The sequence below is a fragment of the Copidosoma floridanum genome, unplaced genomic scaffold, assembly GCF_036245765.1.
Source record: "Copidosoma floridanum isolate Cflo_tuat_1 unplaced genomic scaffold, Cflo_Japanese_pri ptg000008l, whole genome shotgun sequence".
Classification (NCBI taxonomy): Eukaryota; Metazoa; Arthropoda; class Insecta; order Hymenoptera; family Encyrtidae; genus Copidosoma; species Copidosoma floridanum.
In genome coordinates, this window is record NW_028321885.1 from 5,284,781 (window position 1) to 5,310,778 (window position 25,998).

Below are 25,998 nucleotides of genomic sequence, written 5' to 3' on the forward strand. Positions count from 1 at the left end.
GGTAGCTTCACTTTTAGAATTTTTAAATATGGTGTAGTAATTTGAACAGTAGATAAGTAGGAAACACCGCGCGAGATGCACACATGCCTTTGCCTTCAAGAAGCTAATATATAATTGACCAACAAGTTAAGTTTTTTTTGTGATGCACCTCCTTATCAGCCTTTCAATCTCACGTAACACAGCATTAAAAAATTATTTATTTTAATGTATTCGACAAAAAGAGTTGACAACGTACATAAATTTAAATAAAAGTTATACTAAGAAAATGGAACAGAATATTCCATCACATTAGAAAAAAAAAAAAAAAGAAAAAAATAAAAAAGAAATGATGGTGACAATGAGGATAGAAGCGAGCAATGCAAAATAATCTCCCTATAGGTGTAAGCCTTAACCGTCTGAACTATCGAGATATTGTGTCATGATAGTTTGGAAGTCACATAAGTTCATCGACAACCTCCGGAGCTTGGCCTACAGCTTATGATGAGTAAAATTAATAAATCTTTATACTCATCTGTGATCGTGAAGTACGTAATTTCATATAATTTTATTTAATTCTTGTTAGGGTGGAAAAAAATTTAAGGTGTGTACTGGAGAAAGGTTGCAGTTACGGTGATGTAATTTCACAGAGTTTTTTTGTGACGTTGAAAATTATTATTTTAAGTTTTTGCGCGTGTAATCGAAATTATTATCAATACGAACACATGCCAAGTTGAGATTGCAAAATAAATGTAATAATTCCAGCAAGCCCCAGCGATGTTTAGGACAAGCCTTGGAGCTTTGTTGTAAATATAAGTGACTTTTGACTGTAGCGTACACAGCTTTCCCTTAACGCAGATGGCTCGCGTGTAAGTTCGTCATTTCGTTTTTGCATTCTTGGACTCAACTCTTCGTCCATGTGATCTGATTTTTTTTAAATCACTTTAAAAGCCTTATTAATTATTTATTAACTTTTTTCACTTGAAGTCTTCTATTACTATTAATTAGGTAGACACGTAAGTAAAAATTAAATATTTAATAAGGTAGTAAAAGTTTATTATGGTGCACTACTTAATTGATTTTCACCTGTTGCTACAAAAAATAAATTAAACTTTATTTAGATATCATTTTGAGACTTTTTATGTTTGAGCATAAATTTTTTATTGTTTTTTAACACTGCTTTACTTTTGAACAACTCAAACGACACGAAATAAGCTATCGCTAAAATTCAAAATAAATCTGTAGGATTATTATTAAGTTATAAAAAAATTTTTATACGACATCCTATTTATTATTTTTTTCTCGAAATAGCAAAAAACTTATTTATATGAATCGAATAAAAGTTAAATGAAGAAATATGTATAAGATTCAAAAATGCAATCTGGAGCTTATTGGACGATGAAAATAAAATTATTCAAGGTATTTAATATTTAATTTAAATTCAAATGTCTGCATAAGTATTAATAATAAAAGAGTTTGTTGAGTAAAAAATATAGAATAACCAGTAAGACCACTAGAACAGAAAAAAAGTCATCTTTCATACTGAGATTCGAACCCGAGAATGCAAAAACGAGACGATAGACATGCGTGCGAGCCATCTGTGCCACAAAAGCACTGGAAGTCTTAAGGTCGAAAGTTAATTAAGTTTATGGTGAAGCTCCAAAGCTTGTTCTAAATATGGAAGCTCGCTATGATTATACGATTTATTTTGCTATCTCAATTTGGTATTTATTTGTGTTAAAAATAATTTTTATCATACGTCCGAAGACTTTATTCCATAATTGTCATTATAAGATCATGTACTTACAATTAAACATAATACAGATCGTACGACGTTGCCATAATATGTAGAGATAAGTGCGCGTGTAATAAAAAGTTATAAGATAGCGTTGTCCATAAGCGAGAAGAGCAGAGAGATGTTTCACACAATTTTTGAGTTATAAGAGGGAATTCAAATAACGAAGAATCATAGTTTTTGTAAATAGTTAATGTAGGCGTTTAATGTTAGAGGACTTCCGAATCCTCGATAGCCGAGTGGTGAAGCGTGTTTGTGTCACATGCAGGCTCTAGAAACTTGGGTTCGATTCCACTTGTCTGCAGACTTTCTTTCGGATATTAATGTATATCTGAAGCTTAAGTGAGTAAGTGTGTACAGAAGAAAACCGAATTGTTGACGAAATAATTTTTTATTGAAGTCTAATTTTTAAGTACCGTGGGATCAAAATGAATACTTTAAGAACTCTTTACGGATTAAAATTAAAAAAAAAAGAACGCTTGGCAAACTTGTAAAGAATTCAAAAGAGGAAACATGAGTTAAATATTATAGGAATACTGTAAGAACACTTTAGGAACACTTTGCGAATACAAAAACAAGTTCCTTGGTGAATTCATAAAGAATTCTTTATGTTTTGTGGATGCCGTCTGGGTATATTAAGTATACGTGAGTGTTTTTAAATTGATCTTTGCGTTAGAAGCATAGTTGGATGAATTGGCCTATGAACTAAATTGTTTTTAAATTTAAATTTTTATGTGTCGTTATAATTGAAATGCTGACTTCAAGTTTCACTATTATTTTGGCTTTATTTTTTACTATTTGCTATTGTCTTCCGTGAAATCTGCCCTTTTTTTTGAAACTTATGTAAAAGAGACAGAAATAAAGAAAATTTCTGAGTGTTGTTATTTCTAATAATGGCCAACCACTTGTAGTAACAGCCACCACACGAAAAATTGTTGTTACCAAAAAAACAGGTTCTTTATGTTAGTGCAAGCATTTTTGATACTTCTTACAAGAAAAATATGTTCTAGTACAGATATATTTGTAGTGGGAGCATACTTTAAACTACCTTATCGAGTATAACTTTTTCTGATGCTTAGTACGAAAAAATTTGAAACGTGGTACGGGTTTTTTCTGTACCCGTACAGAAACGTAGTTGGCCAGTGGGAGCATTCAGAATGTTTGTAGCTGTACTTGTAACGAACAGTCACCAACATGTATGGATATATATTGCATGCACACAATTTATGTAAATTTTCTCACGTATGTGTGCGCGCGCGTGTGTGTGTGTATTTATAGTAATGTTGATGCATGCATTATGTCAATTATATTCGCCGTGTATTTTTTTGGAAAAGGTCCATAAATCTAATGCACTACTTAGTTTGACATACATAAGTAAATCATTATGAAGAGGCAAAAATATTAGTTACTAAATAATTTTAATGTAAAAGTTAAAAAACCGCTGACATGTTCGGAAAATCAACATTAACGAGTACCGATCGATTAAAATTATCTTTATTGAAGAATAAGCTACAAAAATAAGAAATAACCAACATTCTTCGAGATTCGACATTTTACATTAAAAAAAAAAAAACATGATCCATGCTGTTGGCAGTGGTTGGCCAAAAGTTCAAAGGGTTAGGATATTAGAATCCAACCACAACATAATATAAAGTATAGTATATAAGTATGAGTATAACAAGATAAAATGTAGTGATTAGTAGAGTAAGTACTTCTAGTCACTTTCGTGTTACATGATTGTTTTTCATTTGCAAAGAATATTTATTGAGCCAAACATTTCATACAGCATGTAAATAAAATGACACCGTGAGAATTTTATACATGCATATATATATATATATGTATATATATATATATTCCTTCACTACACATCAGCACGTGTACTATGCACAGTTCGCAGTACAGTATAGAAGCCATGCGCAGTATACAAATTGAATAGACTATGCATGGTACAGAAAAATCCTGTACCAGCGCTATTGAAAAACTTGTACTAGTATAGTTATAAAACTGACTCGTCACAGATTGTCTGTTGATCCAGAAAAGTATGTAAAAATGTGAGACTGGTTGCAGAATTTTAAAGGCCTGTACGCTATTTTTCTATACTCATCACTTTTGGTATAGATTATTCTGGTAACAAAAATTTTTCGTGCATATGGCATCCCCTACTTAGCAGCCACACTTATCAATCAATACCAAAGTTCAAACAATCAGTTGCCTGATCACCAACGATTTCAACTCTTTTATGTCATAACCCTTTAAAGTCTACGCCTGGTTTAGGTCAGAAAACTGCACCATTTCCAGAAATAAGCTTATTAAATTTGCTTCTACTCCCTGACACATCTAGTCCTGCCTAGAATTATTGATCTTATTTAAGATTTATATAAAGTCCGACACCCTACAGGCTCGTATTCTTTCGGCGAGTGGTAGGCAATGAGTAAGCTAGTTATAAAATCAAGCATTCATTTGAACTGTTTCAATGCTTGTAGTAGTATTTGTGATCAAATTAACAAAGTTTGGGTAATTATTAAACTAAGCTTTTTATTACGTCAAGTAAATCATCGACGCATTACTCAACTTACATCACCGGTTACCACAAAAGTGCTGTAAAAGTTAGATTGTCTAGCATACGTGAATGTATAAGGAGATTACTTCTAGTAAAACAAATTCATAAAAATATACGTCATACAAACATTGTCAGAAACTATGCACTGCACACTCAATTCAAGTAATCATGCGTAAAAGTTCAGTTAAAAAACCACGACATAAGAATCAGGGGCTTATCATTTGTAAGATAATATTTGAAATTTTAAAAGACTATTATTAAAACATAAAATAAATCCTTCTTTAATAATAACTACTATTTACTTAATTACCCCCTCAACTCATACATAAAAACACCACGTTTTATTGACGCTTATAAAGGGACTTGTTACTTACATTGTTTTTAAATTGAAGCACAACTAAATCAACTAAAAACAAAATCACTAACCCTTTAAGCACTGAAATAGTGAAAGACCTTATCAAAACACCTAAAAATGATCTCCAACAACTTTGCAACCAAAAATTATACCCATTTCTATAAAAAGTTTTTCATCAACGCCTCTTTATAAACTGTTATCAGCTTGTATAACATAAATAAATCAACCTGAGCACCCATTTAAATTATTTTTTTAACAGATGTCAGAAAAACGATACCTATTTGTAACGATTCAAGCATCAAGCCTTAAGCTTTTTTAGACTAGTACACAGAAGCATAATACGTACTTTTAAGAATAAATGTAATTGCTTTACTAAAATTAACCGAAATGTGACTATTAGAAGAAGCATTACTCTCTACCTTAAGTAAAATCTTTGAAATCCTTGAAGAAATAGTAATTTTCATTACAAACATAATTTGGATCTGCAATTATGTGGCAGGATATAATGGATGCACTTTAAGCTTTCTACAAATTAAAAAAAAATGTTATCTTTTTTTCTAATCAGATTTACGAAACTTCCCAAAAATAGACTGATGCAACTACCTGTAGCGGTCAAATACATTAGGAATTATATTTACAATTTGAACAGAACAAAGAAAAGTACTTTATAGAAAGGCTTCTCTGAAAAATAAAATCATGAATAGGCCATGTGAGTAGCCTTGAAACTGCTACATCTCAAACTACAGAAAAAAAAATGTAACGTGGCAAAAATGGTCTCAGCAGCAGTGGTGGCGGCCATTTGCTCGAGCAAAAGATCGTGAGTAAGTCTCGAGGAGTATCTCGAGCTGTACACCTAAGTGCAAGCAGCGAGAGTTCCACTGATTTGTGTGGGTTTTCGTAGCAAGAGCAGAGATAGAGAAAAAGAGAAATAGCGAGAGTTTTCGAGAAGGTGCGTAGAGTGTTAAGAGGAGAGAGGTGTGCATGCCGGTCTAGCAGCTGCTATGTTCTTCAAGGACGACGAGTTCTTCAGGTCAAGGACTATGGAAGCCGCTGAGACAAGAAGAACAGGGTAACAGAGAGAGAAAGAGAGAGAGAGATAAATAGAAAGCAGAAAAAGAGTGAAGCTATAGGACGAACGACCCAGTCAAGGACGCTGGACGACATCGAACAGGGATAAATATATCTAGAAGGGTGAAAAAAAACTTCCTGTAGTTTGGCTTTGTCTTAAATCTTCAGAGTAGTATTTATTATAATACTACATGCCAGTAAATGTCACTTCACAACATTCATCACCCATGAACTTTTTTGACGGATATTATTAAAACACCCAATATATATTCGATGCAGTATAAAAAAGTCCAATAGTAAATTGGAGATGTATTAACTGTTCTATTTGTTATACGTCTAATTTGAAGAACCGTGCTTAAACTTGGTTAATTGACTTTACTGCTTGTAGATAAGATAGAAATAAAGTAATTTTGGTAATTCACTAGTAAAATAGTGATAATAACCACGCGAGTACTGGTGGTGCCATATTCGTGCAACAATCAAATCAGGATTAACAGCCTAATATCTGGCCTACGGACAGAAGTGACGGTAGTCCTGGGAGGATATCTGTGGGGCCGTGAGTGCTGTGATCCTTTGCGACGCGTCCGTTGTTGTTGTTGCATAGTACCTAGAAAAATAAGCGCGATATTCTCACGATGGCCGCCGTGGACGAGCCGAACAGGAAGGCCACGGCCACCGGGGATCGTGCGACGTTTACCATCCTCCTGCCCATCATGAGGCAAGAGCGGCTTGAGTGCCCACTATGTATAAATTATAAGTACCAGGGTGCACGAAAAATAGAGAAATTCGTCCACCACGCGAAACAGCAATACTCCGGTATGCCCGCACTATTCGCGTGCTGGAGGTGTGAATACGCGGCACCAGCTGACAAGCACTACCTGAAGAAGATCGTCTTGCACCACTGTAAGGAGTGCGTGACCGAGTTTCGGGGAGTACGGTGAGGCATGATGGATACGGCAAAGCGTACGGTTATTAGGTGGGAGTAACTGCCAGCTCTGGCCCACGCGGGAGAGGCGTGTCAATGGTGGCAACTATCGTGGTAATGAATACAAAACGCGGCCGCTGGGCCGACTCCTGAGCACAAACGGGCATCCACCCCGCTATCACAACATCAGATATCCCACTGGTACGGTGCACCAGAGAACAGGTGCGAGTGAACTCTAGTGACGATTTGATGGATGAACACGAGTCTCCGGCAAACATGGTGAGCCCTCAGTGGGCAAGGACGGGCGTGATGGCAAGCAATGAAGTGCAGTCGCCCCCCAACACCACGAGTAACTTTTCAGTTTTGTCCATGTTTTCGACGCCGACGTCTAGTTCTGTGACAATAAATGGCGATACACAAGCGGCCAATAAAGTGAGAGATCATTTGCTTTGAACACTGGGTAAAGGCAGTAGTGCCGTCAGGCTTGATCGTGCTTTAATGAGCGCCGAGAACCAGCAGCAGCAGCAGCAACAAAAACAACAACAACAGCAGCATCGGCAGTGGGGAGAGGCTCCAGGAGAGTTGCAAGTTATCAAAAGTGGCTTCAACAATAGCATCGGTGCAAACGTCATGCCCCCCCCCCTGGCCAACAGAGAGTGACGAAAGTGCTATGCGGCCACGAGAGAGAGAGAGAGAGAGGAGAGTCACGCGCTCGTCGGCAGCGTCACCAATACCAACGATCCACCCCTCTTCCCAGAGGAAGGCCACGGATGAGCGCATGCAGAAAGACGCATGACGCAACGGCTGGATAAAGCTGATTAGACAGCTGTCAAGGCCGAGCTCGACACCACTCAGAGCGCCAATCGGCTTGAAGCCCTCATACCTCGAATGAACGCTTTTCTTCGTAGGTTCAGAAGGGCTGCTCAGGTAAGTAGAGGAAAAACAGCAGTAAGTGGCCCCACAGACGGGATAGAATGTAGGAGGTAAAGAATATCCAACGTGTCTACCGCAGCAATAGAAAGAGGGCCATGCAATCCATCATCGAGGGCGCTAACGAGTGATGCAAAATCGGAGGTGGAGAACTACTTTCAGCGACAGGTGACTTGGCGAGAGGGGGAGGAGTTGTGTCCAGACGTGCTGCCTAAAGGACCCCTCCATGCAGGAGAACGATGATGCACTATGCGTGCCTTACATAGAGGCCGAAGTCTTTGGCTGTCTAAAGTGGTGCGCCAGCTTCATACCAGGTCTGGATGGGGTCACATACCATGACCTGAAAAAAGCAGACCTTGGAGCGAGCGTGCTCGCGGCTCTATTCAACATGGTATGGAAGACTGAGACGACCCCGACCCTTGGGGGCACCTTGAACGCTATCCTCCTGCATAAGAAAGGCAGGAAGGAGGAAATTGGCATATGGTGACCCAACTTCCTTGGCGACTTGGTGCCCGAGTTGTTTGCGAAGATCTTAGCAAAGAAGCTGAAGTGTTGGAGCAGAGTCAATACCCACTTCAGTCGAGAATAAAAAGGGCTTCCTTAATTTTGAGGGCTGCTTTCAGCACAATTTTGTGCCTGGAGAGCTGATTTGGGATGCGAAACACCATAGCAGGGAGCTAGTGCTGGCATGGCTGAGCCAGACCAGTGCCTTTAACTCCGTTCCCCATTTTTCCATCTTCCGCGAGCCCACTGATGCCTGGATGTGTTCAACTTGACCCTAGAGGTGCAGCTTCGAAACATAGCAGCAATAGGGGAGGGTTACACGCAAAAGAGGCGATGCTATGGCAGGCTTTTTTACGCAGATGACGGGGTTCTGATTGCAGGCTTACCAGCGGGAATGAAGAGATAGCTAAAGGCAGCGGAGGAAAGTGCGACAGCAATTAATATTGCATTTAACATCAATAAGTTCGTCAAAGCTACACACAGTCAGTGGAAGGAACGGAAGCACTCAAACGAACATCTTCGAGATGCAGGGCCTACATATGCTGGTACTCGATTCCACTCAAGCCTATGCCAATCTGAGCATACCCCCTGGCAACCAGGTGCACCAGACTCCAATCTCCAGCATTAGGGACCTCATTGGCGACGCTAAAAAGATTGGCAAGTCCTTGCTTGCACCGGGGCAAAAGCTGGATGTGGTGGAGACCTTCCTGCTCCCGCGCCTCGACTTAGCCATGCAGGGTGCATCGGTCGAGAAGGAGTGTCTGCGGGTGGCTGACAAAGAAGTTCGAAGACTGGCCAAAAATCGGATAAGCCTCCCTCAGCGAGCAAGCGCCGAGCTCATACACAACCCGCAGAAGCAAGGTGGCAGTGAGCTCCTCCAACTCGTGGATCTCCATGATCTGATCACGATGGCACATAGGGACCCTGCCGTGAGCAAATGAGTAATGGAGGTACTGAGGGAGTCCACCTCAAAACGGCTTAGGGGTGGGCTAATTAGAAGGGGATTGTGCGCTTCCTGTCGGGTGATCTCGACGTGCAGCCGTTCACCATCAGAACCTCTTTCTCAGCTAAGGTGGGGATCACCGCATAAAGGATGCAGTCTAAGCTGGGGCTGTACTGGAATTGGTGCCTGGAGAAAAAGGGAATGGGCCTCATCGTTAATGGATGAGCCAAGCCGCTGCTGCCAACAGACAAAAATACCGCTATTCATGTCCTGCAATTTAGGATTGGGGAGCATTATGCGAGATGGCTGATAGCCAAAAGGGACCAGGGCAAGGTGCTGGAAGTAACGAGCAGAAGCACCGTGTCGAATCACTTCTTGCGTACTGGCTCAAAGACTCTCTTCTGTGAATGACAGTTTATTTTCTACGCCCACCTTAACGTCTTGCAACTAAATTCCACCATCCAGGGTATCCCTCGACTGGACAGAAGATGTAGAAGATGCGGAGCTAACGCTGAGACCCTGCTACATGTGCTGTGCCACTGTGGAGTGCACGCCACGGCAAGACAGCGCTGACACAACAACCTGCAGGACCGCCTCATGAGGGCTTTAAAATGCACTGGGAGTACTACCACCAACGGGACCATCGCAGAAACGTGCGGCCTAGCGACGGCCCTCCGGTCCGACATAGTCATTCACGATGCGGCATCTCACTGGGCCATCATCATCGACGTGTGTATCCCCTTTAAAAAACGATGGTAGGCCTTTGGTCAGGCTTGCCGTTAGAAGCTGATTAAATACCAGCCTATTGCGGACGAGCTCGCAGGGCTAGCAGGGCTGCAGGGCTACCACATCGAAGGTGGAGGCATTGGTGTGTGGGGAAGTCACAACGAGAGGGTCCTTGGCCTGTTAGGTGTTGGCAGGTAGTACGCGAGAATAACACGAAGCTTCATGGTAAGTGACACTGTACAATGGTCCAGGGACATCTATGTCAAACATGTGTCCAGAGTGCGGCAGTACTAGAAGTAATTCGGGCTACTGTGCCCCAGAGTGATCCATAGTAGATCGGTTGTGCCTTTCTCTGCCTAACTGTCTTTGCTCTATACCATAATTAAAAATAGCTACGAAGGCCACGCGATAATAATAACAATGACAATAGCAAAACAACAAATAATCATACCCTATTCAAAAGGATAATGTTTTATACAATAGTCATAGTAAAATGAGTGTCAAGTGCTAAGTTGCAAGTGACTTTTTTTTAAAGCGTAATAAATGTGCTAAAGCTGTGCCTACTATTTTAATACATCTTAAGCTTTTACTGAGCTAACGATATTGTATATTAATAATAATTTACATTTATTTGTTACATTTTTTCTTAACAAATGACAAAAGCCAAACAGACCAGTGGGCAGTCATGGGACTGCTAGAAGAAGTGAAAACTTAAAACTATGAATTATATTCTTACGTAAGTCTTAGAATGAATTAGTAGCTGTACAAATAATTTACTGTTTTTAAAATAAGTAATCACAAATTATAGCATTTATATAATCAAAGAAGTTGTGATAAGACATATAATAATATGCATATCTCTTCATTATCCATATTTAGAATAACAAATCATAAAGTTTATTACACGATAATATACGTATTCCTTAAGATTGAAATTTTAAAAAATTATGCGATTAGTGATGAAAATATTTGTTTTAAATTTTACTACAACAGATACTGAGAAGTGGAAAAAAATTTATGAAAGAACTTAGACAATTTACGTCCGACGTAGGCTTATAATTATTTTAAAAATAAATTCATTCGGAGTTCTTGACGTGCAATTTGTAAATAATCGAATTAATTTTCCAACAGAAGCCCTAAATACTTATGTAAAAAAAAATGCTATTTCGATTTTTTGTTTTTTAAATAACTAAGTTTTCTAAGGAGACTATTCAATAATTAGTAGAATAATTGTTAATTACTACTAATAAACTTGTTTAAGGAAGAGAGGAAGGTAATTAAACGTGCAATTAAATTTTTAGTTATACCTTTATAAGTTAAAATAATTTTAGTGTAACGTAAGATATTATACAACATAATTTAATGAATAACCAAGAAAGACAACAGTTAATTACAAATACATGTATGTATATACATACGGTAATACAGCTTATCGAAAGTAGAAACTTAGTCACTACTAGTGACTCACTAGTCATATGTGCCACAAATCACTGTGCACGTGTGCAACTACGCAGTTGCACCTGCATGGGTAATTGATACTATTTAATATACACAATACACTTATACAGTAATACTGTAAGATGCACTGTATACAGTTTACAGTATACATACCCACTGACACGTGGCAAAAAGCTATATACCAATATAGTACGTAGTTACACTAGTTCAAACTTACTTCGGTACCTGGCTTGGCAGTTACGTACCATACGTACACCATTCGCATACGTATGCTGTCTGATTCGAAATTCAAATGCGCTCTATGCGCACTGCGCAGTGACTGGCATTATACAAGGAGAGAGTAGTTAACTTTTGTCGGCGTGGTGGAGTGCAGTGGAGTTTGACAGTACGGGTATGCATATGGCCATATCTCACCGCACTCTGCCACGCCACCAAGCTACTCTTTTCTTATCTACCACCGGCCAATATGGAGCTGTCTCTCCCGCTCCTCCCAACCTCTTGCCATTGTGTCATTTTCTCGCGCTTATACGCAACTCTCTGCAGGGATCGCCTTGCTTTCAAATGAGAGTGATCTGACATGAAACCAAGAGTTCTTCCCCATCCAAAATCGTCCAACGCGCCTACAGAAGTCTTTACTTCAAAGAAGTGATAACTATAAAAATCAAAGACAAAAAAACCAAATATATATATATATATATATATATATATATATATATATATATATATATATATATATATTCACATCTGCTTAGGGGAGCCTTCTTTGGGAGGCTAAGAAAACCGACGAGCGAGGTAGATATCGTGAGATACCTGTCAGAAAACCTGGATATACCCCCATCCAGCGCCAGATCATCATTCTGGGCGAAAGTAAAAAGCTCCAGGCAGAGGATCAGATACAAACTCAGTATGCGCTGAAAGTGGTACCCTGGGTTTGTTCAGGCTGACCGGTGGAGGAGAAAAAGAGCCACTGTTGCTGGAGCGAAAAAACCAAGTGGTGCATGTGCTGCGTCGCGAGCTGTCTAAACACTATGACGGCGTCCTGTGTGCTAATCAAGACCAGGGAAAAGTGATTGAGGTGACTGAGAAGGTTGCAATATCCAACTACTTCCTCAGGAGCGGCAGAAATACTCGCTTCTACAACTGGCACTTCAGACACCACGCAAAGCTTAATGTTCTGCCAGTCATCGCTACAATACATACGAGGTGTAGTAGGCCTGAACAAGAGCTATCACAGATGTGGGGACGCTCTGGAATTGTTGTCTCACGTGCTGTACCACTACGTGGTGCACGCTGCCGCCAGACAGTACAAACACAACAACATCAACAGCATTCAGGACAGGTTTGTGAGAGCTGCGCGCTGCCCTGGTAAGGTGACCGCGAACCAAACTATTCGTGGGACCCGTGGTGCCGCGGTGGCGCTCAGATCCAACACAGTCGTGCGTGTCGAGGCTGGAAGTTTAGTCATCACCGTCGACATATGAGTGCCTTTCGAGAACCACGAAGCGGCCTTCAATCAAGTCCACCGGAGGAAATTGTGCAAGTACCAGCTGATTGTGGATGAGCTGACAGCGCAGGGATACGATGTGTAGGTTGAGGCCCTTATCATCGAATCCCTGGGAGGCTGGGCAGGCTGCAACGAGCGCGTAATCGGTCTCCTTGGGATCGGCTGGTGGTACGCTGGCATTATAAGGCGATTTATGGTCAACGACACTGTGCGGTTGTCTAGAAACATGTATGTTGAGCATACGTCCAGAGTGAGACAGTATGGAGCCTAGGGAGCTTTCCTCAATGTCTGTGTGCCTTCTGGTTTAATGATGATCTGTCATAAGTTTGTGATAATGATCAGTGGTAAGTATAAGTTAGCGCCGTCCCATACACAAGTTTTCTAAGATATTTTTTCTATTATTATAAACAATTTTCTAGTAAATTTAACCTAATTCTGCGTAAGTCAGGCCAAAAAGCTTACTAACTTCATTTAAGTGCAATCCAAATATGTGTTCCTTACCCAGTGACATGGGTCTTGAATTTGCATATGGCAAGACAAGTGTCAAGTGCCTGATATTTAACACAAGCAAAACATTTATTTATTTGTTTACTTATTTTTTAACTTGTTGATCAATCTTAATATGATATAAAGAAAATACTTTTTATTCGTGCACATACAGCTAAATAAGATCACAATAAAATTATGTACAACAGTAATAATTGTATCTGCTAATAGCAGGAAGTCTTGTTTTTAATAAACGAAAAGTGCCCTCTGTTTCCTGTAGAGGTTACCGTGGGGCTGCTGCACTCTGTGAGTCTTCCATCAGGTATGGGCCTGTGCTCGGCTGCCATGGGTATTTATTTCTTGGCCAAATAGACCCTATCATATCTTTTTAGTTGCTTAAAACATGCAGGAGAAACAAAATGTAACGGTTAATAACGAGAGAACATTTGCTATCCATCTCCCTATAGGGAAGGAGGAAGAGGTAGCTTGACTGGCCTGCGCTAGGGGATGGTACCATAGGGCTACAAGGGTAGAGAATTTTGTTAGTCACGTCAGACAAAAACATGGCAGTGCACACATAACATACATGTGCAGGTGCTGTAGTAACATGGTGCCAGAGGGAAAAATCTATTCTCGTAGCTTAGATGCTAAATGGCAAAATAACATTAGACGGGAAATACTTTCCGGCCACGGTTTAGAAGTGGTGGAGAACGACGCACTAAACCAGCGTTCAGCACGATGTAATAACAATCGTACTCTTCACCCCCAAGGCATTAATGCCGAACGTCAGCAAGAAGAGGGAGGACAAGAAGAAGAATCACCGCTGGAGAAAGCTCTTCTGGAATCAGTGGCCATTCCATCACAATCGGCTGGGGTGGGGAAGGGCTTGATAGCGCCTACTTCTCCTTCGACTGCGAACCAACTGAACACTCCACCTTTTGCGACACCACCAGATCAGTCAGCCTCAACACTAATGCAAATGAGTGGTGGCAGCGATTCGAGTCACAGGAAACCAAAAGACTCGTGGCTGAACTGGGAGACTTGGTCTCCCCCGATTAACTCGAAGCAGTAATGCCAAGAGTCAAGACGCATCTGGGGCAGCTCTACAACAGGGTCAAAGTCGCCAAGCACCGCCCGGAAAGAGAGGTTCCTAATAGGGTGCCTAATCAAATAAAGGAAGCTAGAAAGATCCAAAGTCTCTATCGTAATAACAGAAAGACAGCCGTGCAGAAAGTGCTTGTGGGACTTTACGAGTCCTGCGATATAGGCATCACAAAAGTGGAGGAGCGCTCCTGATGCAGGCTGCTGAAAGTGACGGAGGAGCTGACAGGTAAAATGATAATCACACCACCTTTGTACACAATATCGCTTCATATAAGGTATATTTATATTTATAATTATAGTATATGCCAAATCATTTTATAGCAGTATAATTTTATACTTGGGTACCCAGGCACCTACTGTCAACTGGTTTTTTTAAACCCAAAGTTACCACTTAATCCTATGCATTTGTGGTTCTATTCTAAAAACACATAACGTTGGATTAATGTTTTACCATCTGAATGGCCTACATTTATAGCTAATCGTTGTAGTTATACTTATCAGTTGGTTTCTGATGCTTCTTGGTATCATGAGGTAGGTAATTTAAGCCCAGCTAGTATTCTATCTCGTGGTGTCTTATCATCTCAGTAACAAAAGCAGTCTCCGTGGTTTCTTGGTCCTTACGTGCTTCTCTAATGTATTCCTGATTTTTTTAAGTTCAAATATTTGAATGTAGATAAACTCTCAAGTGTAACAGCTCTTTGTCTCAGTTTTTTTTTAAACTACTTAATCATATTTACCAAAGGCGCTGTTACCTTTGTCAGTATATCAGCTATCGTTTCTCGTCAGGATCACTCGCTTATCGTTTCTGAAATTACAAATGCATAGTTATTATTTCTATGATTCTTACACAGAATAGGTCAGAACTTATATTTCTGTCATTTGATATGGTAGGCCTTATTTAAATATCTACTATAAAAACATTGTGGACTAGTAAGAAATAGTACATTACGATAGTAGTGCACGGGGGAGGTGGTTGACGCATGCATGTATCAGCCACATAACCTCTTACACGTGTGGTGTGTCCAACTTTTCGACACAACGTGCGTGGGGAAAGAGATTTGGAGCCATCTAATGTGGCTCTGCAAAGACCTCGACATACACACGCACCCACACGAGTGGGACACGCACACTGTCAAACGAGTGCATGCACGCGTATATTGAATGAGGAACTATACATTAATAAAAGTTATATTCAACATATTTGTCAGCATAGGCCCTCAGTCTACGCCACTCCGTATTTATTCTAATTTGAACAAGTATTTTAAAAAAGTTCAACATATGCAGTTGAACAGAATAAAAACGATCTATTTGAAATCATAAACGCTTTATTGTCAACGGTTCCACATACTTTTAGAGATCATGAAGATTGGGTAAATTGGTGCACTGCCAAAATTTCTCCTCAAAACTACGTGCTTATCCATTGACTTAATAGTAAACCTCTAACTGATCCTGATCTTTCAGTATCGCTTTAACAAATTTTCACAAAAAACGCCAATTTTCCTGAAAAAATTTCAGTATGCACCTCAAGTTATTAAATGTCGTTGCTGCTTCAAAAAATTTTAAGACTTAGCACTTTGCATGATCAAAATGACTAAGCTTTAGAGTAGCAGCTTCAGTCTGACAAAGAAATGTTGGTTAAGCGTACGCTTTTCGTATTTTAAAAAATTTATATGTTTTATGTGGATCTATTTCTAAAAATATATTATAGAAAAAAGACCAAGTTAAATACGTACAAGTCATAATTAAGGAACCATGGAATTCTGAAAGAGGAGACTTTCATTGAAAAAAAATTGATCACGAAAATAAGCTGTAAAAGCCACAAAGAAAAATATGTCAGAGAACATTTAAAACTCTTTTTAAGAATGTTTTCAATTGGTACCAATCAATTAAAGTAACAATAGTTATAGTTATAATTATAATGATAACAATAATTATAATAATAACAATAATAATAATCACAGTAATAATAAAAGCAATACAAATAGTTATAACAATAAGAACCACAACAACAAAAATAATAATAATAATAAAAATAATAATAATAATAATAATACTTCTTATCTGAGTGACTGCAAAGTCGTGATTTTTGACCATGACACGACTTGTTTCAAAAACACGATGTCATTTTTGAAGTCAAATTTTATTAGTTTTAATATTAATATTACAATAGCTGTGAATGAATACTATCATTGGAATTTTAGCAACAAAATTGTATTATTGTTTCAATACGCATATGCTACCCACTTCTTTAATCAAAATTTTCTCTATGGCCAAACTGGCTTGCACATAGTTGAGGGTGGATTATTTTAATATGACAAAAAAGTCGATGCTGCGTTCAATTGAGAACTTAACAATCTTTAATAAACTCCAAGGGCTTACTGTTCGGTCTTTTATTCAGTTGACAACGTTTCGACTGCACTTAAGGCAGTTCTTTTTAAGTCTCTGAGTTAAAATAGTTATAATGAAAATAAATATCACAACAGCTACCATAAACTCCAAGTGTCAACAATTAAATAGAATAAATGAACTTACAAATTATGTAGAGCAACGTCCACTTAATATTAAATGATATCTATATTTGCTCTAATATAACCGACTGGCTTTCAAGCTGTCTGAATATAATCTAATATAGGACTAGGTACATGTAAGTAACGACACACATGAATATCGAAAGATTGTATAAATGTATAAAACGGCGCGAATTCAAACACACGATAAAACTCTATTTTTATTTTTAATTATTTTAAACAACGTTTGATATAATATTTAAGTACTGTACTTAAATTATTTGTGTCAGTAATCTTATTTACAGTATTTAACTTAGTGATATATACCATTGCTGATATTAAACGTCTGTAATAACAAATTTCTTGGTCGAGTACTTGTACTGAATCGAAGTCGAAAGTGTGGCCATAATCTCTCACATGTTTATACACTACAGCCGAATCTTTCTCGTTTATACAATTGCGTTCATGTTTTTTCGTTCGAGTATCAACAGTTCTACTAGTTTGTCCCACATAATGTTTATCACAATTTTTACACTTGAAATCATAAACGGAACACACTTTGTCGGTGGTGTCAACGCTATCTTTTCCTTAATTATTTAAAAAAATTAAATTTACAAACAGATCTGACAATTACTTTTATATTGAGCTTATTAAAACATTTTCTAAAAATTTTATCACAGTCTTTTATGTATGGTAACACTACAAAATCTTTAGGTAAGAAATTCACATTATCACATATAGTCTCGCCCGTAGATTGGAATTTAATTTTTTTCTAACGACCTTTTGTATATTTAGTAATAAATTCTATCGGATAGTTGAAAGCCTGTAAAATAATGAAAACTTTTTTAAATTTTGTTTGTGAAAAGATTTATCAGATAATTTAATGGCACGGTCAACCAAGGAAAACACGACACTTATTTTTTGAGATACAGGTAAATACGAGAAATAATTCAAATATGAGTTTGCGTGTGTATCTTTTCGAAACCAATTCGTTTTAATGTTACCTGAGCTATCCCAATGTAAAGTTGTATCTAGAAATTAAGTTAATAGAATTATTCTTGGGTTCTTCTATTGTAAAATCAATGTGACCATAAAATGAGTTTAGAAGTTGTAAAATATCTTTGGTATTGTTTTTTGGAACACAAGCTATAATATCTTCGACGTAAATCTAAATTTACACTAAATAATAATTTTTTTGTCTTTAAAAATAAATATTACAGACAGATTTTTGGTTCTGCCATGGGTTTGCCTTGCAGTCCTATATTGGCAGAACTAGTCATGCACGATTTGATTAATGATTTACTTTTTACAAGCCCCATTCCAATTGCATATTTTAAAATTGACGTCGACGATATTATACGTCAAGAAGACTTACAATTTTGAAAAAGCAATAATATTGTTAGAATGCCATGTGGTATAAAAAACAAAATAGTTAATTATAAAACCTCTTGAAATTTTATACCTAAAATATAAATAAAATAATATTAAATCTTATTTTCAAACATATTTTAATGAATGTTTGCCATTGTAATAAGTTTCAGAATTTGAAGAACCAAGTAGAAGTAGCACTCCGGGAGTGTAGGCAAAAGGGAAAACTTGAACTTATTGCGCGTTGGGCACTTTTTGAATGGAAATGAAGTAGAATAATATAGAAACTATATTCGAAGGAAGTGGTCTTATTTAAATGAGTAAATATTAGTAAATAGTAAATACAAAATTTATTAATTTTTTTAACACAATGCCATAGCAGCAACACAAGTCAAATGAAATATTTAAATAAACAAATTTTCCGTTTAATATTCATTTATAAAATAAATATAAAAAACTCTCAATCTCGTCTGTCACGAGGGCACGAACAAATGCCCATGCAAAGACTGCGTATAAGCGTTGGTCTGAGCGTTATTCCACGCTCACAGTTCATGCTTGATCGCACAAAGCGCCGCTGACTGGATCCCACTGAGAACTACTTCGCGCGAGAATTTGAATTCAAAATCGTATGATTTTTTCAACAGACAGTAGGCACGGAAATTCAAATTCGAAAGAATTCTTGGTATACTATTTATGTATGTAATCATACAACATTATCCAATATTTTTAGGCATTAATTAGCCAATACATACAAAGATTTCTTTCAAATTTAAATTTCTTTGCCTACTGTCTGCTGATAAAATCATCCGATTTTGAATTTGAATTCTCGCGCCAAGTAGTTCGCGGTGAGATCCAGGCAGCAGCGCTATGTGCGATCAAGCATGAACTGTGAGCGTGGAATAATGCTCAGACCAAAGCTGCTGCGTATAGCATGCAGCGCTCTCGCATACCTATACACTCTGAGTATACATATAGGTATGTAATCTCGTCTGTCGCGAGAGCACGAACGAATGCCCATGCAAAGAGCGCGTATAGTATACATATATTATAAGAATACACGTGGAGTATATCTGTGTAAAATCTCGTCTGTCGCGAGAATGGCTGAAAATGCTCACCCACAAAAGTGCCCAACGAGCCATAAGAAGTTTTCACTTCAAAAAGAACTTAGTCTTGTCAACAACAAAACAAATCTTAAAAGAATCAATTTTTTTTATCATTAACTTTGAAATTTCAAAAAAATGCATGCCTTATACTACTTTTTTTTAATAAATTCTAAAATTCTGAAAGCTCAACATGTTTCGCAGTATCTCGAAATAACGAGTTTTTATTTTATTTTATTTTAATTTCGCGAGCTTGTAAGGCAGCACGCCAAATAATGAGCTAACCTCTGAGCCTACTTTTTTTTCAACAACAAATAATCTTTTATTTTGTTTGGCAAATTTATTATTAGTAATACCATTAATAAAAGTAATACTTTAACAAACTTCAATTAGTTTTAGTATCATATGGCTTCACTTTGGGCTAAAAAAAGTGGTAACATCTAGTGCTCTGAAATTTTATATATGTTTCCATCGAGCCTAATTTTCTTAAGGATTTAAACCTGATTGTGATGGCCTGACTTTTAAGTATCCAGAAAGTCTTTTTTACTAATTTTGTATGAAATACTCTGTACAAATGTATACATTATGAAATCTGATAAATATATTTTTACAGATTTTTTCCTATTACAAAGATCCTCTAAAATTATGAATGATTGGTATATGAAAGCCAATAGTGTAAATTGATAGTTTCATTAAAAAACTCCTAATTTGCCATTGTAAGAAATTACCTTTATCATTATACCTTAAAATGCCCCAACACTACCACATACTTTTATCGGGTGAGTTACGTACATTTGGCACAAAATATTAAAAAAAACCTTTTTATACAATAATTTACATCCTGCTATTTATTGCTTATGTGATTTCTCTAAAAAAAGGGAGAAAAGAGGATAAGTGTGTTTTGTATAAAGTGATTTATGAAAGCTAGGTGAGAAGTTGCACGATGGATTTTTTATTTGACATTGTCAATTCATCAACTTATCAGCCCGTAGAGCAACGTGAACGCAAAAAATGGGCCATTAGATGAATGGCAGAATAGTTAGGATCGTCACTTAATCAAAAAAAAATTTATTTCTAAGTAATAAGCAACTATGACGTTCTTGTGATAAAACAAACTGTGTTTTAATAAATTGTGTATTTTTTAAAACACTCCTAATCTTATATCTTCCTTCATAAGTATTTATTACAACAAAAATAATAGTTGCCATTTACATTCTTTATGTGGTAACTGATGACTTATAAAAGAGATGAAATCAGTAAAAAAAAACTTTTTTGCCAATGGTGTAAAAAAATTTGAACTAAATGAGGGTTAAGAAAAATTTTTTTTAAACCAGGCACTTGTGAACGAACTCAACGGTAATCAATTGACCATACATCTTAAGTATTCCACGATCACAAGTAAAAATTATGAGTAAAACAATTTTTAGCATTGAAGAAGTTCCATTTTGTCATTGTTAGCTTATTAAAGTGCAAAAACAACTTTTACTTACATTCAACTTGAGTTTGTCAAATGATGTGGTTGCACTTGAAAATTTAAAAGTATTACCTAACAATGCTATTAGCATTATAAACTATCTATTGTTTTGACTGCGTTTAATTTATTTGATCTATTTCAAGTGCCATGCTTACCTTCACAAGTAAACTGCCCATAGTGTTTTCCACTACTTTTGTCACCACACACAACACATTCAACACTTGAAGACTTGTCCGTTTGAATATTTATGGAACTATTTGTTTGATTTACATGTGTAATACTCAATTGTAATAAGTTCCCATTTGTAATTGCAGAGTCAGAATTTCCAAAACATGATGTATCTTCCAGCAGCGATGTTCGAGCAAGATTGTTGGATGATATTACTATCGCAGATCTATTTGGATTACTGTATCTGGAATGATTTTCTACACAGCTTATTGGAGTTACACTATCTCGTGAGGTCCATACAGATATGGGAACTACCATCGCCATAGAGACGGTGATAGCACGTGTGAAAGCTGTCAGTCCAAACGAAAGACGTCAGTTATTAATAAATTTTTATAACAATTTGGTTACCACTAAACATAAATTTTTAAAACTGTTCTGAGGATAACAAGATTTAATTAGTGCAGTGATGCGTATAAAGCAACATATCTGTAGTTGGAAACTGAAAGTACATACAGTAAAAGCTACATTAAATTATTTTCTTTAAGTCTTGATTTTATTATAAGCCTTTTCTTAGTCCACGTAATAAAACTATTGAATAAATTCTCACTTAGCGTATAAGTCATATCAAAAAAAAATGTCAGATAAACTTGTTTCTAAGATTCCCAATATAGTTGTACCATCCACAATATAACTTGACAATAAGGTTTTACCTAAATATTCAATCGGATGATTTAATATAAACATACAAAATAGACACAAGCTTAAACTATAAGCTTATTTATTGAGTACATTTAAATAAAATTTACTACACTTCTACTGTTCGTATCGTCTTAATAATAACTGCAAGCACTACTCGACCCTTGACATTGTCGTCTTGCACTACCTCTCTTACAGAAATATTCGCTGGTTTTCTACGATAACGTGTATCCATGGTTACCAGAGGTGGGGTTAAAAAAGAGTCAGGCCTCTCCTTTGCTTTGATTGGCTGAAAAGGTTTCTATGGATATAATCTTGCAAAGGGCCTTGGAATGGTTGTATAAATGACATTATACCACGTGTATTCTTAAAAGAGGGCTTTTTAATACTTTGTACAGCTTTCGAAGCCATGTTATAGTTTATTTTAAAAATAATGTGTTCTCAGAAGTTAGAGCCACGAGATATTTGTTGAATTATATTCACAAATTAGTGTTTGTATACAAGAAATTACTTTTAAAATTCTTGAATGACATCATAAGCTCTTTTCATATAAAAGACTACTTTGGTTCCATGAAATATATTTTAGTTAGAACATTTTATTAACCTTTTCACATTTATGACTGCTTCGGTTACATAAAAATGTATATTAATTGATCAATATTTTTTGTTTTTGTTCTATTAAAATCAAATAATGAAAAAAAAAAGACAATCCGAATTTGGCTTATTTCTTTATAATTGTTGTTATTTCTTTATAGTTGTTGCATGGAATGTCTTCAGTTACTTTATTCTGTATTATTTGGAATAACTTTTAATTTATCTTGATCAGCAGAACACAGATCTTTAAAAAGTTCTATTGTTAATTGGATGGAATATTTTTTTAAACGATTACGAACAAGAGCCTTTTAGATAGATAAAAATGTATTTCAACCTTATAGACTCTTTAACACTTCCATGAAAATTACTTAATTTAATTCTTTTGCCACTTGACAACTCTTGAATCATTAATAAGTTTTTGAAAACCAAAAAAAATTTGTAAATAAAACTGACAAGGGGTTTAATTGATTAAACTTCAAATACTTTTTAACCTGATAACTTTTAATGCAAAGAATTTTCAGGACTTCACTTTTCTTTAAGAATATTTGGTAAATACTTATTAATTTTGTAACGAAACTCTTGACTCAGAAAGATGCAATAAAAGTATTTAATACTTTGAGTAATGTAGCAATGAAGTTACATAAAAAATATAGCAATTTCTTGTTATTAGCGTTAGACATATTTTGTTTTGCACTGCCACTTTATAGCAGCATCTTTTTATTTTGTACAGCTATAAGTATGCGAGTAGTTAATATCTTTTTTTACGCCATCCATGAGACAAACATATCGACTTTGTAAAAACATACGTTCTTTGTCAAAAGACGAACAGATTAACTATTAAATTGGATATTGAGTAAATGTAATGATTTAAAACGTAACTACTGTGTATAAACACACTTTAAAACGTTAGTATTAAAATATAAAAAAAAAAGTAATTTCAAGAAGAAAAAAAAAATTAAAAAATTATAATAATCTCTCTTTATTTTTTATTTAAAACTTTTTATCTTTTGTTCAAATTATTTTTACTGCCAATTTACATTGAATTTTTCTCATCATTTTTTCATCTTGATCATGCAACATCTAATTAATCCACCCCCCCCCCCTCCTTACACATAATGAACACAGCTCTCTTTGCAAGACCACTAATATTTTAACCAATAATGTGTTAAAATATATCTTTAATTAAACAGTTTTTGCTTATTATTATTGGTGTCAAAATGTACTAAAACACAGTCAAGAGAAACAAAAATTTGTTATGTACGGGAGATAATGTATGAAAAATAACTCTTTTATAAAAAATACTGTGATTATTAGGCACATCCACTCAAAAAAATTTTACACTTTTTTCTTATTAAAAAAATATTTTTTTTTTTATGCCCAAATCCGCTCCACTAATATTGTTATATTTGTATGTTTTCCATGCATTTAAATATAAGTTCATCATCGTAGCATATAAATTGACCACAGGATGAGCTATTAGAGCTCGTAGGTAACGTGTAGGTGAAGTAGCGTACCAGGTTTCAGTAGTACACCAGTAAAAAGCAATTGAAAAGGACAAAGAACAACCCACTAGCCTCCCTTGGCAAGTAGAAGGAGCTACAAAAAGACTGAGGTCCATTGTTTTATCAAGAAACAGCAATGTTTAATTCTAGTTTTAGATTATCTGCCTAGCAGGTCAATTATGCCAGGTTTTTAGAAATCTCAGTTAGCTACTGGCATATTACAATATCCTTAGTTAGGCGTTGTGTGCGACCTTTTTGCACATACACTACGCTCGTATTTATTTTCCTTGTAACTTTTAACGATAGCTATTAAAGTGTAAGACTTTTTTTCTATCCTTATGATATTATGGATTATTATTTTAGTGTAAAACATCTATAAATAGCTGTAGAACTGCTTAATCCAAAAATAATCAAGGTATCTTATTATCTCCTTCCTTTACAGACCAAATTCTTCTTATTTTTAGATTGGTTTAAGTCTATTTGTACTTCGTTAATTAATTTATGAAATATATAAATTATTTGGTTACCACTAAATTTGTTACGGTTTAGTAAGTAATTTATACAATAATATCTATGATACGTACATGTTAAGTGTAAAGCAAAATTATTTTTTTGAGTATCGATTAATTCGTAAGTTATGCTTATGGGTACGGGACTCGATAACCCTTCCAAACTGGTTTATTTTGGTCGTAACTTAAATAATGTCAAGCACTTCTACTCCTTCCTCTGTCTCTTTGATGCTCACACATACTTGGAATATTAGTGTGGTGGACATAAAGGTTCTATATGCTTAATAGATTAAAAAAGCAAGAGTGAACCATAACCTCCATGATTTTATAATCTATGAAAAAAAATGACTCTCTCGGAAGCAATAAAAAGAAATAATGTGCATATTTGTGTAAATTAACTGGATAGTTATGAAATTGATAAAATACAAGATAAATAAGCAAGTTAGTAAAGTCATACACGTGAAAACCAAGGATTTAACATTAATAATAACAAAATAGTTTTGTTTATATATCAATACATATTGACTATGATGGTTGTTTTAATAATTTGGAGCTTATCTAAGCTAGTTAAAATATTGAATTAATTTTTTTCACTTTTTTTAAAAAACAAACGCCTTTTACTCCAAATTTCCTAGATGTGTTACTTGATACAATTTTTGAATAATTACATTATCCTGATTGGGGTTCATGCACTAATTAATACATGTTAAATATGCACCAGTAATGGTTTGGCAGCTAGCTAGGATCTCTTGACCAAATTGTTACCTCTTATTAAATACAAAAGTTAATCTATAACCTTTTCTTTATTTTTTAGAAAGTTTGAGTTCTCTGGCAACTGGGATTTCTTATTATGATAGAACGTACATGTTTCTACTTCATTTTATCCTTTTCTTCATATACTGTTAAACAAATATATAGTACACCACAAGTTAAACCTAAGCTAATCAGATCAGATAAAATTTGTTTTTTTTTACAATGTAAAATGTTTTTGACTAACGAAATACCATCTGTATTTGCTAGAAGAAATCGCAGACTGACTAAATTTTTCATTCTGGAAAAGATATCCTTGTAAAATAAAGTTCATCGCTAAGTAGACTAAGTGCTTACTATAATATTGCAACTATTTTTACTTCTTTCTTATTTAGAAAGCTAATCATCATGAACATAAAGCTTACTGCATACTCTTAAGTATGTAATTGGTTTTTCAAAGATAGATCTTAAAAACATTAGTGATGTGCTGGGTCAGCCATGTTATTACGCAAGCTTATCTGCACTCCCCCTATCAGTGCCAGACTATTTTTCCTCATTTAAGACTCCAACAGGTTTCCTAGAAATGGTAATTGTTATTGCACGCACTGATCAAAGCTCTCTCTACTTGTGTCAAATTCATTTTCTCATGTCAGACCAGCTTTTTCCAAATAGATTAGTGCACAAGATATTATTTCCTCCTGCAGTAGTCATAGTCATGCTGGCAGCTAGGTGCATAGCTTTCCAACAGGAGGATTTATACTGGATAGTCAGAAGAATGCATGATCCAGCTAAAGTTAGTGATTCCAAGCTTAGTTCGTGATGTTCAGGCTGCAGATGCTTCCCTTGGGGCTGCTTAACGTCAGCATCTTACCTAAGACAGCTTATGAAAGCTGCTTTGAGAGGATGTTGATAAGAAATCAATGATAAGAAGTATGTTTTGGTGTGATTTTATTAATACACATAAAATAATATTTATTCTCATATCAGAAGGTG

At 35.9% G+C, this 25,998-nt stretch overlaps 1 protein-coding gene across 1 annotated transcript in view; it reads right to left on the reverse strand.

The window, feature by feature from the left end:
- Positions 1–21,802, reverse strand: part of LOC106645729 (COUP transcription factor 2) — a 372,603-nt gene extending 350,801 nt beyond the window's left edge. Inside the window, exon 1 of the mRNA XM_089589197.1 lies at positions 20,942–21,802. Within this exon, the coding sequence (XP_089445323.1) occupies positions 20,942–21,278 (337 nt within the window). The 5' untranslated portion in view covers positions 21,279–21,802. The remainder of the gene's footprint in view (positions 1–20,941) is intronic.
- Positions 21,803–25,998: the final 4,196 nt, after the last annotated feature.